At 38.1% G+C, this 19,979-nt stretch overlaps 1 protein-coding gene across 1 annotated transcript in view; it reads right to left on the bottom strand.

Annotated features, from left to right (window-relative positions):
• The window catches only part of kmt2bb (lysine (K)-specific methyltransferase 2Bb), a 105,342-nt gene extending 88,713 nt beyond the window's left edge, over positions 1–16,629 (bottom strand). Inside the window, exon 1 of the mRNA XM_028823033.2 lies at positions 16,243–16,629. Within this exon, the coding sequence (XP_028678866.1) occupies positions 16,243–16,554 (312 nt within the window). The 5' untranslated portion in view covers positions 16,555–16,629. The remainder of the gene's footprint in view (positions 1–16,242) is intronic.
• Between the last annotated feature and the right edge of the window lie 3,350 nt (positions 16,630–19,979).

Below are 19,979 nucleotides of genomic sequence, written 5' to 3'. Positions count from 1 at the left end.
GAATGTTACTGGAGATAAAATGAGGGTTCACCACCATGACCCTGAAACCTAGCAAGAGTCCATGCAATGGAAGCATAAGGGATCCCTTACCCCTGAGAAATTCTGCGTGCTGCCATTGGCCAAAAAGTCATGGAGACAGTTGTCTGGAATAAAAAAGCTGTTCTGCTGTTGGAATTCATGCCATACAAGTCAACCCATCATTGGAGAAACTTACGCTTCCACAGTTAAGTCATTACAACATGAGGCCATCAAACAGAAATGTAATGAGAAACTGTCAGCAGGTATGTTGCTGCTTGAATACAAGGTACAATCCCACACATCTCTAATATCAAAGGCTGTGATCAGGGACTAAGACTTCATAGAGCTTAACCATTCACCGCGCAGTCCAGATCTCACCCCTAGTGATTATTTTCTATTTAAAAACCTGAAGAAAATTCCTACGTTGAAGGCACTTTCATAATGATAATGCCATCAAGGAGGCAGTAATGGGTTGGCTGGATGACCAAGATGAATCCTATTCTGAAGGGATTCGATCACTGGAGAGAAAGTGTACCCAGTGTGTTGAAATCAAGGATTATATTGAAAAGCAATGTGGTGAATTTGACCATGAGATGTTATTTTCATAGGTTGACAAATTATTGAACACCGCTCATAAATACTTACCAGTCATAAATAAATATGTAATAGATAGTTGATTGACTCACTTATCAACAAAAACACTATTTCTCATTTAGTTAAAAATCTGACATTTTAACAGTGACAACAACAAAAGCTAAGCACCTAGAAAAAGCAGAAAAAGTCAAGAATTGATCTAAGGCAGGAATGTTTTACTCATGGACATTTGTGCATGTTCGAGTAAGCAGCTCCAGTGACCTAATAATATTATTATTTATCATTTGATTGATGCATTTATCCAACAACATCTAAGATACAATTGGTTACATTTCTGTTGTTTTCCCTATTGGAGAAGAATACCAATACTATAAGCCCTTGGTTTAAAAATAAACTACAAATATTGTAAACAGAAAGACACTTTTTTAATTACATAGTACTTCTGAAACACAGAATTAACCAACGGCATTATAACAGATGCTCATTATCTTATGAAATTTTGTAACATAATTAGTTTATCTACTGTATGTACATCCCTACTCAATACAGCTAACATGAATATAACTTCTCACGTTTATTATAATTTGAGCACAAGTAAATTACTTTAGGCATATGATTCGAACCTCCATTCATACAAATTTCAATGTACAGTCTTACCATAGACACTTACTGAGCAAATTATTAGAAACACCTGCTTATACACGCAATTTTCTAATCAGCCAATCATGTAACAGTGTCGCAAAGCATAAAACCATACAGATACAGGTCAGGAGCCATAGTTAATATTCACAGCAAACAACAAAATGGGGGGAAAATATGCTCTCATTGTTTTCAACCGGGGCATGATTGTTGGTGTCAGACAAGCTGGTTTAAGTATTTCTTTAACTATTGATCTGTTGGGATTTTCACCCACAATAGTCTCTATAGTTTAGTCAGAACTGTGCAAAAAAACAAAAAACATCCAGTGAATGGGGGTTCTGGAAACAGAAAAGCCTTGTTGATGAGAGAGAACAGAGGAGAATGGCCAGACTGGTTCAAGATGACAGAAACACTACAGTAACTCAGATACCAACTCTGTACAATTGTAGAGAGAAGAATAGCATCTCAGAACACACAACACATTGAATCTTTAGCCAGATGGGCTACAACAGCAGCAGACCATGATGAGTTCTATTCCTGTCAGCCAAGAACAGAAAGCTGAGGTTGCAGTCGGCGCAGGCTCACCAAAACTGGACTGTTGAAGACTGGAAAAACATAGCCTGGTCTGATGAATCTTAAATTATGTTTAGGCGCACAGATTGTAGGGTCAAAATTTGGTGCCAACAGCATGAATCCATGCACCAACCTACCTTGTGTCAACAGTCTAGGCTTGCAATGATGGTGTATTGGTGTGGGGAATGTTTTCATGGCACACTTTGGGCCCGTGAATACAAATCAATCATTGTTTGAATGTCACAGCCTGTTTCAGTACTGGTGCTGACCATGAGTGTCAATTAATGCCAATAATTTATTAATCTTCTAATAGCTACTTCCAGCATGATAAGGCACCATGTTACAAAGCAAAAGTTGTCTAAAACTGCGTTCATGAACACGAGTTCAGTATTCTTCAGTGGCCTTCCCAGTCACAGATTCTAAATCAAATAAAACACCTTTGAGATGTGGAAGAACAGGAGATTCGAAGCATGAAGGTGCAGCTCATCTATATTACTAAACCACAGCTGTATACTTATATGCATGGACGCAGGACGCACCGAGGCGCATGCGCACAGCGCCTCAGCGCCCCAGAGTCAAATCCAACAGCTTCCCAGAGTCGGTAGGTGGCGCCCAAACAACACAACCTGTAAACTAAACTTGCTCTAATCCACTGTGCCAGCAGTCAGTGTGACGTATTTGAATCACATAATGGTAATTCAGTATTAAAAGTAAGTTGAATTATGATTCCTAACAGTAAACGACCTCTACCTAACGACACAGCCACAGAAAAACAAAAACGAGACCGCATGGATAAGAACAATAGACGAAGGCTCCTACAACGCGCTTCAGAGACACCAGAAGCAAAGAAGTCACGGCTCCAAAAAGAAAGAGCTCAACTAACGGAAATACAAAAATGAGCCCATATGGATAGAAACAATGAACGAAGGCGCCCACAACGCGCTTCTGAAACAGCAGAGGCAAAGGAGTCACGGCTCCAAAAAGAAAGCGCTCAACGATTAGAAATACAAAAACAAGCCCGTATGGATACGACCTGTAAACTAAACCTGAGGTAAAGCGTGCAGGTAAAGGTTGTACAGTATATATGCACAGATGCCAGAGGCAACAGGCAAGCCGTACACACTACCATCGCTGCCCGAACGCGACCACCCACACCACCACATATACCACCTTCGTTTAGTACTGTGCCCCTCCAAGCCTGGGTCCACCGCCATCGTCACTTCAGCACGTGAACCCGCCGCCGTCAGCAAACGACTTCTAGCTGGCGACACAGCCATAGAAAAACAAAAACGAGACTGCATGGATAAAAACAATAAACGAAGGCGCCTACAACGCGCTTCTGAAACACCAGAACCAGATGAGTCACTGCTCCAGAAAGAAACCACTTCAGTACAAATATGTTTATTTAATTGAATGAAAAATTTCCCAGGACGCACCCACCCTCCATTATTTTTCATCCCTCCAAATATCGGAGGGAACAGAAAGTGATTGGCATTCTTGGATTTGCGATTCTTTCGAGAATCGCGGGGTTACTGGTACTCTGCAGAAACTGAGTGATGCTATATCAACGTGGACCAGAAACTCTAACATTTCCATCACCTTGCGGAATCCATTCCATGAAGAGTTAAGTCTGTTTTGAAAGCAAAAGTATGTCCTACCCTGTATTAGTATAGTGTTCCTAAGAATTTGCTCACCAAGTGTATACCCATGATACAACCTAATAACATGAAAAGACAATGTCAAAGCTACACTGAAGGAGACATATATTTGTTAACTCCACTATTGAAAACAATTAATAAATAAATAACCTCACAGTAAATTACAAAAAAAAAAAAATCTCCTTACAACTTCTTGTGTAAATGACTAGTCAATTTGGGGATTCTCTGCTCTTTACACACCTGCCACATGCAATTTCATTCAAAAGACTAATAGGGGACCCTAAATAGCCATGCTTCTCAGCCTGAATAAATGCTACTTGGAAACCGTTTCTTTTAAAATAATACAGAATTAACAGTTGTCCCAGACAATTAGGATGCTTAAAAGTATTAAGAATATGGCATTTACTATTTACCAATGGTAAACAACATTAAAGATGATGTCACATTACAAGACATCTAGTCATAGGGTATTAGTTTAATTTCATCACTGTTGCCTACATAGATTATTGCATCATACTACTAGCATAAAATAAAGTTACATATGTAACCTTTCATTCATTTATGCAAGCCAGCAGTTTCAACCAGTTGCCTAGATAGGAAAGACTAACTGTAGGTCAGATGCAAATATTTGACACAAAAAAATAAATCAGACCTCAACAGAAAAACTATAATTGTGTTTTTTATAAAAGTATAAAACCAACCCCAGCGTTGCCAATCAACCTAATAACAGCACATCTTGGGACTGTGCCTATTATGAAAATAATTAAATCCTACTATTATGAAAATGAGATTTCATGTTATACTGAAAATAAACAATTATTAAAACAAAAGTAATAAGATATGCGATTTACTTCCCAATTAACAAAGCTAAGAATTGGTACACTCTAAACTAAAAAAGAGAAATATATCATTAATACTTTCAGTAGAAAGAAATTTGGTCTACAGTTTGTAGTAGGGGATGTTCCAATTACGCCTTTTAGGTCTGATACTGGTCACCAGATTAATGACATTAGAGCTGACCGATTATGATTTTTTTTTCCTACACTAAGCTCCTACAAAACAACTCGTATAAAAGCATCATGTTTTAAATTAATGTGTTACTTTGGAATTTTTACAATTAAAATAAGCCGAAGACCACAGGCATTATTTGCTTTTTTTTTTTTTTTTTTATATAAATAAAATGAAATATCGTAGACATATTGTTCAGTGACCATCAAGCTACCAAAATTAATGTTTACTATTCAGTAAGGGCAGTTTCACCTTTATCAATATAAACTTATCTGTATTTTTAAGACAACCTGGTCCTCTTCTCATTCAAAATGTTACCTGCCTTAAGTCAGCATCCCATTACACGACCTGTAGTCAGAGGGGATGTCACACTTGATGACTGCATTGCTGATCTTGTCATCTGAGGATGTCAGATTACACAACTAAACATTGCAAGGGATGACAAATGACACTGACAAATTTCCAGCACAGTGTGATCTTCTACATATATCGTAAGCTCGCCCTTTTTTATGACAGTCAATAACGTGCTGTCTAACAGAGCCAGTGCTGTACAATTACTGTCCAGGTATAGTGAGTTCAGGCTCAACCCTTGCCTTTTTTTATTTTGTCATGGTACATAATGTGCAGGACATCAGATGTTCCTTATTCCTCAGTGCCACATTAAATGTATTGTACTTCCAGGTGAGCGCTCATTGGTTGTCAGCTCTTGTACACACACAGTGCTCACCCCTGTGACTTAAGACAAAATCAACCCTGTTCGGACCAAGTCACTGGGAACATCAGACTATACCACTGGTAGTCACAGAAGCACTGCTCCCAACTTACTGAGTTTGTAAATAAAGTCTGCAACTCAAAATTGCTGAAACTATTAGCAGTAAACATCACAAGTAAATATAAACATCCTTTTCAACACAATGTTACTATCAGCATGGAAAACAAATTAAACAAGTTGTGAACAGACGGCGGCAGCACAGTGGGTAGCGCTGCTGCCTCGCAGTTAGGAGAGTGGAGTTTGCATGTTCTCCCTGTGTCTGCGTGGGTTTTTTCCGGGTACTCTGGTTTCTTCCCACAGTCCAAAGACATGCAGGTTAGGTGTATTGGTGATTCTAAATTGTCCCTAGTGTGTGCTTGGTGTGTGTGTGTGTGTGTGTGTACATGCATTTGTGCGCACACCCTGCCCAGGGTTTGTTACCTGGGATTGGCTCCAGCAGACCCCCATGACCCTGTAGTTAGGATATAGCAGGTTGGATAATGGATGGATGGATGGGTGAGTGAACAGATAGTCAACCCTTCATCTCACATTAGCAAGGAAGTCGAGATGAACTTCCTTCCAAAGCTTTCATTTCTATTTTAGTGCATCCCTATATACATTAACAAATTGTTCTTTAAGAAACTAGACTCAATTATAACCTAATTTATCTGGAATTCGAAACATCCTTGTATTCAAAAGACGACTCCACAAAGACCTAAAGTAGAAGGTGGCATGGAACTACCTTTCAATTTTATTAATGGGCAGCAAATATATAAGCTATAAAGACCTGGAAATATACACAAATTGATGAATTTACACAAGCCTGGTCAGCAAAAGAAATAAACTCTTGCTCTACTTTCTATGCCCTGCTTTGTGCCCTAGTAAATATCATCAATATAGCAATAATCCAATTGTCCACCAGTCACTCACAATATGGAACTAATGCAGGATGCACTTCAAGGCAGAGAAGCTATTATCTGTTGCTCCTCGATACAATAATCACCTATTTCAACCCTGTCAGACCTACACAGTATACTTCTACAGTATTCAGTAATTTTTGGAAATCATTCAGGATTAAAACTCTTGGAGAACTGTATACACATAATGTTTCTGCATGTTAGGAGCAATAACTCTTTAAATTCAACTTCCCAGCAACAGACATTTTTCCACTACTTTTAAATCAGAAATTTTGCTAAAAAAAAACTACCCAATTTTCCACATCTCTCACCCATTTCTACTCTGATCAGTCTTGAACACTCAGACAGCATCTCAACAATATAACAACAATATCTCAAAGAATCTTCCCTTCAAAGATCCTACGGCACGGATGGAAAAGGATCTTTCAATTAATATCTCAGAAAAGGAGTTAAAAGTCAGCTATACATAGAATACACTCCATATATTCCAGATGCACAAAGCATTAAATAATTCAACTTAAAATCTTTAATCAATCATATTTATCTCATTTAAAATTGTCTAATTTAAAAATGTATCCAGGGTAAGATCTCACCTGCAAGCATTTCAATCTAGCTCCAGCCGCACTGGACCACATGTTTTGGGAGTGCACCAAATTATCATTTTGGATAAAATGTATTTGAAGGCCTATCAAACAGCCTTGGTTTCACAATCATTCCAGACCCTTTAACAGCTGTGTTTGGTGCATTCCCAGATGGACTCAAAGTGGAGATGAGCAAATTGTTTATAATTGCCTATACCAAACCACTCTACTAGCAAATAGACGTATCCTGCTCAACTGGAAGAATCCCAATCCACCTTTTCTAAGTCAGTAACTGATGTTCTATGCTGAGCTAGAGTGTCATTTTGCTTCACTTTTCATCACGTTATTATCAACGGAGGTACAAGGTCAATGTTACCACAAAACTCACCTAACTGAAATGGCATTATTTTCCCAATTTGTCCAACTGGGAGCTACCAGTTCAAAGGGCATTCACATAATTACCCACCGAGAACCACATAATTCATGACTGATCCACAGCACTATCACAGCAAGAAAAGCATGTTTACTAGGAGTGTGCAATATGTATTGTCAACAATAATATCAAAATTGTTGTTTTAACGATGTGCAAGCTGAAATTATTGAGTAGATCACTCACTTTGCAAAAAACAATTAAAATCAAGCCTCTTTGTCCGAGTTATGTTACGTCATCAGTGTGAGCCTATCCCAGTGTTCAATGTGTTAACTGTGGGAGGAGGAATTGTACCAGCAGAGTCTGAGCACTCCACTCAACTGTGAATAAAAAACATTAACAGATAAAGGAGTTCAGTGTGGTTTCATTACCTCTTCATGGCGGTTTACACAAAACGGTACATTGTGAGTGAGAATGCAGAAGCTTCAGAGGTTAACCGGATTTAAAGCCAGAGCGCACAAGTACAGCATGTGTGGTAAACACTAGTTACGATGGGATAACTTCAAGTCACATGTGATCGCATTCACTTTCTTTTCTCCTTCATACTGCTTGATCACCTTCACTTTTGTGTTGAGATCAATTGCCTTTATTTCCTGTAACTGTAAGACAATTGTAACTCAATGTAGTTGAAACTGCTGCAGGTAATAAACCGAGATGGAGATGAATGAGTCAATAAATACAGAGCTAGCTTGGTAAAAACTATTGTACGTTTATAAAATGCAATTTAAGTGAAATTGATCTAGCATGGAGCCCCATAGGTGTCAGGTAAAAAAAAATCTGTTCAAACTTTCATAATAAGTATATGCCTATCAGAAACGTTTTATTTTGCAAGGCATCTATTTTGGTTGGGGGTCCACAAATTCAAAGCGGATTTTTTTTCTTTCATTATTTAAGGCACTCGTACAGATCCCCAACTCCTCGCAATGCTCCATCATGCCCCTATGGCTGCAGAATTTGGAGCAGGCGATGAAAAGTGAGGGAGCAAAAAAGAAAAAAAAAAAGTCTTTTAGCAGCTATTCAAGAAAACATAGGAATTCAGTGAAGGCGAGTCTCTGCACACTGCCACTGAAAAAGGTGGACAATGATGGAAATCCACTTGACTGGTAGAAAACACAAGTACATTTCCCCAAACTGGGGTAACTTACAAAATCATACCTGTGCATCCCTGCCTCAAGCAGCCCTTCTGAGTTGCCTTTCAGCACCAGAGGAAATGTTGTATCATATAAAAATGCTGTTTTGAAGCCAAATGCTATAGATACGCTGGTGTTTCTGTCACAAAAATTCCTCAGTAGAATTTCACAATTGTTTTATTTTTTCTGATATCTTTGTGCAATATTGGATAAAACTTGAAGTTAGTAATTTTTTTAATGTTATAGGTTTGGGTTTGTTTCTATGTTTGTGTAATATATGGCAGAAATTGTTTACAAATACTATAGTTTTTTTCCTGTGCAATATTTGACAGAACTTTGGATTTTTACAGTATAGTACAGTAGGTTATATTTTTGTTACTGTCTGTATGCTGCACAAATCACCTTACACCAGAGTAGTTTATGTTTATCCAGACTGTAATGTTCATGACCTATAGTTCAATTATGATTAGTAATTTAGTCCTTTTGGATTCGTATCTTGTTTACTTTAAGGGTAATTGTCTGTTTGAAATGCTCTCATTATAATAGTTTTGTTGGTCTTTTGTGTAAATCCTGTAGGCCACTTTGAAACGGTTTACTCACACTTGCATCATTTGATCTCAGTAATATTTTGAATAGAGATTTTAAAGTTATTTTATTTTACTTCAGCTTTAACTATATAACTAAGACTTATTTTCCCTAACTGCGATTTCCATTAATCTAATTAATAAGCTACAATTAATATCCAATTAACAAGGCCATCCTAGATCAATAAGACTTTCACAAATATGCTTCTAAAGGATGCAAAATATTGTCCAATTATTGTTATTGTCAAAGTCCGAGAAAATATCAAGATATCATTTTTGACAATATCACACACCCGTAATGGTTATAGTTGTATGTTACCCTATAATGAGTGACAAAGGTGACCTCAGCAAGGCAAGCGTATTTAAAGGGCTGGATTTGAATTCTGATTGCTATCGGTGTAGAGTTTTCACATTCCCCCTAATATTGTGATGTTGTTTTTTTTTTTTTCTTAAAAACTTCACTTTTCCACATACATCCCAAAGACATGCATGTCACTTCAATTGGGGATTCTTAATTGATCCTGTGTGGTCATGAGTAGACCCTAAAATGCATACACCATTAAGGATTGGTTCCTACTTTGTGCTTGATGCTGTCAGCATGTTCTTTATCTGCCAATAATCCTGAACTGTGGGTTTGAGAAAGTTGCTATGTAGGTATTTCTTCAGTAGAATCTACAGAATTCATAGGGGAAGCAGAAAACACCTTCTCAAATAATATGCAGCCTCTAAGTAATAGCAGAAAAACCATTACAAGCCTAGCCAGCATGTAATATTACTTCAAGCTCTATCAATAACCACTGCTAATAATATTTTAAACACATCAGAAGAACAAAAATACAATCAGGCTTAACCGACTATGTAGTCAGCTTGGGTTTTGTTCAACTTGTTATGTTTTTAAACCATACAAATAAACACAATTAAAAAAAGCTTTCAGAACAGACATGGAACGGAAGACTGAGCAGAAACATGATCATCTACATAAACAAGTTCAATCAAATGGAGCAACATCTAGACTAAAAAAATTTTGAATATGAATACCAAAAGTCAACGGGTGCCCCAATAAAACAGCCGAGAAAAAAAGATCTATTCTGCATTAAACTGATCACCAAAACTTCTGAACCATGCAGGCAGATGGCTTCTACATACTGCACACTCCAATACAGTATTAATAAATGTTCAAATCATTTTCACCACCTGCCATAGTTGTGTATTTGCTAATTCCCATATACGGGTTTGTTCTGGGTTAAAAAATTATTTACATATAAAGTCAGTTTGCAACACTGCTGAAGTGAACTGAGGCTTCCAAGCTCAACCTGTTATATCAATATTAATTCATAAAATAAATGCAGTCAACATCAGTGATTTACTGCATTCAATATGTACTAAATGCCTCACTGTAAATACAGCAAATTATCTTTAGATACATTTTTTTGGCCAAGTTATAAAAGGCAAATCAATACTGTATATTTCACTCTATTATACAAAAGTATACATTGGGATGCCGGGTGTAAAGCATTACCCCAAATCTAGCAGGTAACTTAATTGTGCAATGGAAACTGACAGATCACAATACTAAAGTGTTATGGGTTTTAACTTATTTCATTTATCAACTGTTGTTTTTGCCATTACTAACAATTTTTATATTGAATACTCTGCCCCCTGCTCGCTTTGCTAGCCCACCCACCCCCAGGTTTGGTTAACCAGATATACAATTTTAAGAGATTGTTATTTTCATGGGAATTGTTACATATGCATTATTTTTACTTTTACTTTAAAACTTAAGTAAAAACAATTATTTGGAATTAACTTTTCTTCAAGATTGCATTGAATTGTGATTCCATGTTTGGACCTACATCGTAACAACACAACGTATAACTGCCTATTGAGTAAATATCGTTTCTTCCTCTCAAATAAAACAACTTTTTCGAATGTCTGTCCATGCTCTTTCTTCTTCACTTAGTCGTTGACATGTTAGCTAGAACGTATAAAATTATTGTCCTGATAAAATTTATAAGAGCCGAGAGTGCAGGAAGTGTGTCTGCCAAAAGCACTCACATGACTAAGAACACAGGAACTGTGTCTGATAAAGTGGTCTTGTTTGAAAATAGTTGTAAGTAGGGCGTGACTTGAAAGAATCTCATGTTAAAAGTCTCCGTCTCACAGGACTTCATACCGCTCCAAAGTTTTTGCAATCTTTTAATTCTCACTGGCAACACAAATTAGACAATCTACAAGTCTTCAACTTAAAGTTTAAATCAGAACAATATATTTGATCTCTTTTCACTGTTCCGTTACTTCATCGAGTAATAATTTCCGTTTGCGCTAATGTGATCTTTCCTATCCTTTTTTTTGAGACTTTTGAATTTTTGTACTTCCATTATCTCTAACCTGCTCTGCATTTGTACCATGCCAACATTTTTTGAATTCTTTAAGATGTTCCACTTTGCCATCTACTTCTTTATTTCTGGCCCCGGGCATGGACTCGTGTTGTGGGATGTATAAGTGTTTCTCTGAGAAAATCAAATCTAGTCTCCTTCCAAGATTTTTTTTTTTTTTTTTATATATAATAGAGAGATATTTGTGTAATCCTTGAGAGAGATTTAAAAACCTATGATGTCAGTAGTCATGCTTTCATTAATTACGCCCAAAATAGAAGTGATACTTCTGAAAAGTCAACAAAACACAAATGGAAATTGTGTTTCCATTGAGTGATTTTATGCAAATAAAGTTTGTTTTATCACCTGAAATTAAAAATGACATGATGGGTGTTGGTTCTGTTACTTCAACTGCATCTGCAATCACTGTGTTAATTTTTAAATCAGAGGTGATGAGAGTGAGTGAATACAGTAAAGGGAAGGCAAACTCCTTATACTTGGTGGAGGCCACGCATTAGGGAATTCTTTGAAATCGTCCACAGTGAATTTACTGAGGAGTTGTGGGTACAAACTTTTAGGATGACCAGCTCAACATTCATGGAATTATGCAGCACAATATGCCCTCTTGTGTCCCCTGGCACAGCATACATGAGGGAGCCAGTCCTGACCAAGAAGTGCATAGCCATCACACTTTATAAACTGGCTACCTGTGCGGAGTACAAGGTTTTTGCCAAGATTTTTGGTGTGGGCAAAAGCACTTTTCACAGGTGTGTATATGGGGCGTGTGAGGCCATATGCTCAGAACTAATGAGGCAATACATCACTTTATCTGACGTGGAAGAGGAACAGCATTTTTCGCAGTGCAATTACGAGGCACACAAAATATCTCAGGTGTACGATGCAATCAACAGCTCACATATCGCTATTCATGTAACAAGTGACGGTTATTGGGACTATGTTAACAGGAATGACTGGACATCTATTGCTCCTCAGGTGGTCGTGACAACACATTAATGATCAGGGACATTTGTGCTAGGTCACCCGGTAGTGCTCATGATGCTGCTGTATTCTCCACATCAAATTTGCACAGATATTTGAAAATTTGTCATGTCATGTGACCTAACTGCAAAAAAAGTGTTTCCATTACAGTTTTGCAAATTATTGCTTGTCAAATCGCCTGAAAAACCACCTCAAGCAAGAGCATTACCTTTTTTACAAAATTTGAGAGTTTTTTTCCCCAAATTCATGTGTTTCCATTACCATTTTTTATTACACAATTTCAAAATACGCATTAAGGAAGTTAATGGAAACACAAATTATTTTACTTTACTATTAACCGTATCTTAAAAAATCTTCAGCACAGCTATCAATTTATTAAAGAAAATAGGAATAAGCAAGAAATTTATTTAAAAATTTGATAAAAATTATATTCTTAACTTCCTATCAAAAAGGAGCAATCAAATGCAGGATCATGAGGGTCTAGATTGAATATCCTAGTAGTAACAGGCAGAAGTCATGGAGTAAATCCAACTAGAATGCCTGATCACCAGAAGACAAACTCATGCATGCAGCCACATCAGCTTATATCAGACCAAAGACTAATTTAAATGTAGTGCACAAAAAGAAAACTAAGGCAGATAAAAGGAGTATCGACCCTTTTATCACCCCACTTGTCCAGGGGCAGGATCATGGGACAGTTGCTGCCTATCCCAAAAATCACCAGGCACAAGTCAGGAAACAAATCCTGAAAAGGGTCTCAGCCCATCACTGGGTGAACACAGGCCAATTTAGCAACACCAATTCACCTAATCTGCAGGTCTTTGGGCGGTGTGGGAGGAAACTTGAGCACCTGGAGGAAAATCACATTGACACAGTGACCACCCAAAGCCCAGTTTCCTTATTGCAACACAGACGTTCTACCATCGTGTCACCATGCCATCCACAAAATGAGTACGTGCAAATGCCAAACAGACAGCGGCCTGACATGAACTGAAATACAGTTCTCCAAAGTTAAGAGTCTGCACTTAACCACATTGCAATTGTGAGAACATGACTTAAAAAATAGGAGAACGTGTATTATTATATACATATAATGATGTAATAACAGACAGAATTGTGTATATCAAAAAAGACGCTATGAGCCAATTTAGAAAAAGTAGCCCAAATCTATATTTGTATATTTCCTGTAATTACTTTACTTGAAAGTTTTCCTTTACACAGGTATTTCAAAAGGTGTTATAATGAATGTATTGCAAGTTATTCTACTGGCAAGGGGTGGAAAACCAGACAAAAGGCAGACTTTTAGAACACTATTAATCATAATTGTTTTATGGTAACAATTTTCTAAACCCCTCATCCCATTACAAGAGATCAGAACCAACTCCAGTAGCAAAAACTCAAAGAAAGAATCAAGCCCGAACAGGATGCACATGTGTGCTGATTTGCATGAAATAATTACAACTACCTTTCAGCTACAATTTTCTGTTTGATTCCAGATCTGGAAACTGAGGGTTGTGTGCATATTTTTTTATTGTCAGCATTACAAAGATGCAAACAATTATCTTTTGTATCAAAACATAACAGTAAATTACAGGTGTAAAATGAATGTAAATTAACCTTTTAAAAAAAAAATAAGATTTTTTTAAAACATTTTCCAAAATAAACTTATTTTTAGTTGATAAATAAAAGGCATGCTCAGATGATTTACATTATGTAGTAAAAGTTACCACAATTGAATATTGTTGCAAAAGAACTCACTAACAATTTGCATATTCAAATTGTCTGTGCTACTTTTGATTAAAATGAAATTCCATTTTTTTTCCAAATTGTACTATTATAATTTAAACTCTCTCTTCCTCTCAATGTATTTTCCTGTGATTAATACTATATACAGTACATCTGATAAACTGAATGAATTGTATGCAGCATAAACAAATTAATTTGCATACACCTTACTCAAATCACTTCTGAAAATGAAGTGCACAGAACAATTTACTTAAACACTGTATGAATAAAGGTACCATGGCATAGAAGTAAGCACTGCTATCTCAGCTCTGTGGTTTAAATCCTAGATGAACAACCTTCTGTGCACAGTTCACATAGTCTCCTCATACAGTAAATATAAATAAAACATATTACATAAATTGTGTATAATTATGCTTGCAGGAAAACGTAGTCATCCAGTGCATATGTGCGTGTCAAATAAAATACTCTATACTACCAAGACAGTGTAAATGGTAGTTGATGTTCACAAACAGCAGATACAACCCGTTCCTACAGAAATTAATGACTCTACAGTCAATCTGGTGGAATCCTTCAAAGTTTGGGCACAACTATCCCAAACAATCTGAGCTGGGACATTAACATTACTTCCATCACTAAGAAGACTCAGCAGAAAATGTACTTTTTACTCTAACAAAAGAAATTAAATATTTGCCAGCCCATCCTAGTACAATTCTACAAACCATAATTTAAAGTGTGATCATATTCTCTACTGTTTTCTGGTTTAGGACAGCAATAGTCCACCCCAAAACTATTTTTTTTTTCAAATTGTACTATTATCATACAAGAGATCTAATAGAAAATAACTGGCTGTGCTGTTCCTCCATACACTGTAGACCTGTATGTATCTAGGATCATAAACCTTGTCAAATGTATCAACATCTTACTGATCTCAACCAGATCATCATTGTTTCAAAAACTCCCCTCTGCTAAACGCTTTAGGTCAATTAAAAATAATACTAACTGACACTTAAACAGTTTCTTTCCCAGCTACACAGCCCGTTGCAAACCCTCGCTTCTTAGTGTATTCTTTAATATACTGTACTGCATGAAGATGTGTGTATATACACACATGCTTCATCTGCACATCCCTTTATCACTGCACTATTCTGTAACTGATTAAAATGTATATTGATTAACATGTTATTTGTAAGTGATGTTGTACTTCAATAGTAATTATTGTTTTTCTTTTTATTAGATCCAAAATGGGATTGTAAAATTATTTCAGCACTTTAAAAAAGTGAAAAAATACATTTAGAAATTAAGCTGACATTAAATCAAAGTATATCCCTGCACCACCCTAAACACAACAGCCGCCAGAAATAAAGTCGTCCACACGTCCTATTATGTTAAAGAGTGTAGCTAGAAGGGAGTTAAGATCCAATGCTTCTTCCCGAATTGAGACCCCTTTAAATTAACGGGAACATGAGTTCCCACACTGTCTCCTTTGCGTGCACCGAGTTTTCAGCCACATGGCAACACCATACTTGTACTGTAGGTATTCGAAAAATGGGCTTGTGTATCCTGTTCCTGCGAAAAGACAATGCTTCCAAATTTTTCAGACTAAAAACTACGACTCATTGGAATGTAGTCATTGATGCAAAACAGCAACTATCTGGTACGATGTATGCTTGCATAAATACATGCATATACTACGTGCACCAAACAATTCAAGGATCCCGTGTTATTTACTTCTTATCTCACGCAGTAAATCATCATTGACCAGCGATTTCCCTCCATCTGCCTGAGGCGATATTTTAGCGTACAGAAAGAAACCTACAAGATCACACACTGAAGCACAGCAGTCTTAAATTAAAACAGCATCGTCGGTTGAACTTTGATATAACATGCAACAACTTATACGTACACAGGCGCCTCTATCAGTGTACGAGAGGCTCCTGCCTGGTACACACTGACTGCAAGGTTTCTTGTACAGTGCAAGGTGAGGAATTCAAGTCTGCTAAAACTCCAAACTATCAGGTGCACCCTGATGTCTTCTTGTGATTGCACCGAAATAGAATTATATATTGTATTCTATGCCTTGTTCCCATTGTATATGTGTTCTGAAACCCTTCTATTTCCTTTTTTATTAATAGAATACTTTCAATCCATCCTGTGTGCCTCTTTTCAAATGAACTGTGAGCAGGAAAAAAACGTTAAAATGCGGTTTAAAAAATCTCATCTGAATTTTTAAAAGCCTCACCTCTTCACTGCCGCTTGAACTGTAACCGGCTTGACGAGATCGGCAACGGTTGGCCGCTAATCCAAGCAGGCGGACAAGCGACGGGTCCTCAAAGGCCGCCAGCCCGAGGTGGCAAGGCCGACTGCCGGCCGCTGAAGCCTCCCCAGTCTCGGACCAACTTCGGCCTAGCTGTAAACGTTTCTCTGATCTAAGACGACTCCGTGGCCCCCACGGGCGGCCAGGAAAGCGACCCCGCGCCACTGCCATGCCGGCCAGTCCAACTCCGACAACTGAGGCCGAGGCCGCTGATCCGCATCCCACCGCCGCCATCATTATTGCAACAACAACATCGAATTCAGGCTTCTACAGCAAGAGGGATGGCGCGCGCTGGAAAAAGTGACGCAAAGTATCCTGGGAAACCGAGTCCTACAGTAGACGGAGGTTGTGGCGACAGTGAAAAGGGTTGGCCCATGTTACAAAAGGCCCCTCCCACTTAGGGGTGGATGTACCGGAAGAGCGCGTGTTTCAACAGTTGAACGAAGCAAGCTGCATCCCGTGATCGAAGTAAAGAATGTTATTAAGATATCCATGCAGATTATATTAAATGTCAACTTCAAGCAACCTTTAGTTAGCATGAAACAGTAAAACAGAGAGCGTTGCTGGGAAATGTAGTTTATGTTCACAGTGTTTTAAGACCGTTTGCGGGGAGCTCGGGTCCTAATTTGGGATGCTTAGGTGGTTTGTCGTGTGGTGGGTGTGGCAACGCGCAGTTTCATCAGTGCATGCTCCCAACCTCCTCCTTCCCAAAATAATGTAGCGCGGTAGCAGGTGCCAATGGATTATCGCTGTTTTCATCGCTCTTTTACCCTGCACACTATCGGCTCGCTGCCACCGATCCATTAGGAATTTGTTTTGCGACTTTGATAGGATTGCCATGTTTGTAATCTCCCCTTCAATTTAAGATAAAGCTGCTCAATTACATGCGGGAATGACAACTCCTACTGTTGATGACTCGCACCCATTCATAATCCTCTCTGTTATGCTGTTATGTATACTGTATCTTCAAAATCCTCGAGTCATCAAAGGAAGATCTGCCATGCATACAGAGAGTCCGTGAGAACTTCTCGAGACAACAATGTGTTTTGAGTAGAGAATAGTATGGAAAAGACACTAGTACCGTCGTTTTCGAACAAACAAGTGATGAGAAAGAGGTATGATACCATCGATGCTCACGAAATTGGTCAATGCATTTTAAAGCATTGAACCATACCTGTTTGAAATTACTTATTTCTTAAGGACTGAAACGTTCTTCAAAGGCATACCACATGCAAAATATAAACGAAGTCCTTTTTCCATGGATACCTGAAAAAGAAAGATTTACGTCGATTTCCATCTATCCATTTTTAACACGCGTATCTACTCCGGTTTTGGTATGGACTATGAACCGGGACCCGTCCAAGGACAATGCGGACACGCAGTTTCACTGCTTGGACTGAGACTCGAACCCTTGAGCCTGGGACTGAGAGATGACTCAGGTAAATGCTGCTCTTTCACTTTATGTTTCCATCTTTGACGTAATATATACAATCAGGACAGGTCAAGTTGGGGAGCATGCACTGGTACGGCGTGTTGCCGCACCTACCACACAACGAAACAGCTTGGGATACTGGTTGGCAACTCCTCAGGCAGACACGCTGCAGTCCCACCTTCCGAAAATGATCCTCTATCTGCCGCAGCCTCGGGGAATCGGTCACATGACCGTAGTTCCGTAACTGACACTCCCTCACTCATTCGAGACTCCGTGAGAAACCGCTCATTCGACACAAAGTCAAACCAGCGGTAACCAAGTTTTCCCCGAAGAGACTCAGTACTAAAGAAATCCAGTCTTCGTCTCAGGTCACTAGATAGAGTCCATGTCTTGCAACCATATAGCAAGACAGGAAGGAGCAGGACTCGTATCTTCCCGCTTTTGCATAGGTATCGGGAGCACTACACACCCCTTTTCTGCGACCTTACAACACCTTCAATAAATTGCTACACATTTGGAGGGTGGCAACGATTTTGATAATCATATTTTGCATATCACATTGCGTATGCCGATTTGTTATTTTAGCAGTTAACAAGTTAAAAATCTGTGATTCGTATTGTGGCAGGATGAAAACTCCACTTTAGAATGAAAACGTGTACCCGCATGATTAAAAAACACACACACAATTTTTCGGGATATCGGTTGAACCGTAAAATACATTTCGTCCTACAATTATGATTTTCTCTCCCACTATTACTTTTACTTCAGAGATACGCTTACTTTCTTCTAAAGTGTCCAATTAGCATTCTATATTTTTCTTAGCCCGAGGTGGGTTGACAATGGTGAGAAATAGAGCTCAAGCTAAAATTAGCATAAGGACACGCCCACTTTCCATTCGGCTCTTTGAAGACAAACACAGACCGGTGGGTTAACCCTTCTGTGCCATCACGCTTCATTTACGCTGCTGTTTCTAACACAGTGATTCAGTTCAACTTCTCAGTGGGGTCCATTATGCATCAGGGAAAAATCTGTTTATTTTTTCCTTCAAGTTTATATTATGTAGAATTTTATGTTACCGACCTCAGGCCTAGGGGAACCTGGGCCAGGTACAAGTCACTGTTGCTACAGGGTGTAGCCACAGCAATATGGTGTAAAGCATAAAAGAAACAGACAGCAGTCCCAAGTCTCAGACCATACTTCTCTGTTCTCTTCTACCTTTATTCTCCTTTTCCCAGAAATATATATATACTTCAATTTCTGCATAGATGAACATGGTAATCAGTGAAAACAATGGTGCAAGCCAATTTACTCTGTATAACAAATAGTGTAAACACATTTACTTTGAGTACTTGATTAGAAACCAATGTCCCCAGAACTCGTTAATTTTCCAAGGATGCAGACATTTCTGTATCCCCACATTGTGTGTAGATAAGATACTAAATCAAAGCAGTCTGACTATTCAAAGCAGGTGACTCTTTAGCAAGACAGGTAAATATTTGTGTCCTGTAGATAGCCATCAGCAATAACCTGTAGCAGAATTTTCCAGAAATTCTGCCTTTTCTTTAAAACACTGGTTTATAGCCCATGACACTAAGCAACACACCAAAATGTCATTTTTTTTAGAATACTGAATTCTAGCACATTACATTTACATAAAAGCAACCAATAGAAACATAGAGAAAGCACACAGAACATGTAAGGCTTGACAAATCTTAAAATGGGCAAAGATCTGAAAAAGCACAGTTTATATTTGACAAATGCAGAGTAGAAGAAATTCGAGACGAGCTACTCTATTCCGCAAGAACTAACTTTGTATGAGATTTTACAGGTTTATATTGCAACAAAATTCACATCTACCATGAAAGTTAAAAATATAACATTCTAAAGCCTGTGTTATTATTCAGTTCAAGGTTGTGAGAGGGCACAGCCCATCCTAGTAGCACTTGTCACAAGGCTTGTAATGTGTAAAACCTGCATACAGCCACCTAATACATACAGGAAAGTTTGGATTCACCTTTTAACCTAAGCTGTTCGTGTTTAGGAATGATGGAGTAAAAGCAGAGTACCTGTAGTCAAAGCCACTTTGACCGCTGGGGGGGTTTTATTGGGTGGGCACATGCAAACTCCATACAGACAACATCTAAGTATGGGATTGAACCCAGGATGATAGATTTTTGAGGCAGCGGTGCTACTCATCATATCAACCTATAGAAAACATTAAAAACACTTT

The sequence above is a fragment of the Erpetoichthys calabaricus genome, chromosome 17 (genome assembly GCF_900747795.2).
Source record: "Erpetoichthys calabaricus chromosome 17, fErpCal1.3, whole genome shotgun sequence".
Classification (NCBI taxonomy): domain Eukaryota; kingdom Metazoa; phylum Chordata; class Cladistia; order Polypteriformes; family Polypteridae; genus Erpetoichthys; species Erpetoichthys calabaricus.
Note: the sequence above shows the minus strand (reverse complement) of the source record. Positions and strands in the feature narration are given on the sequence as shown.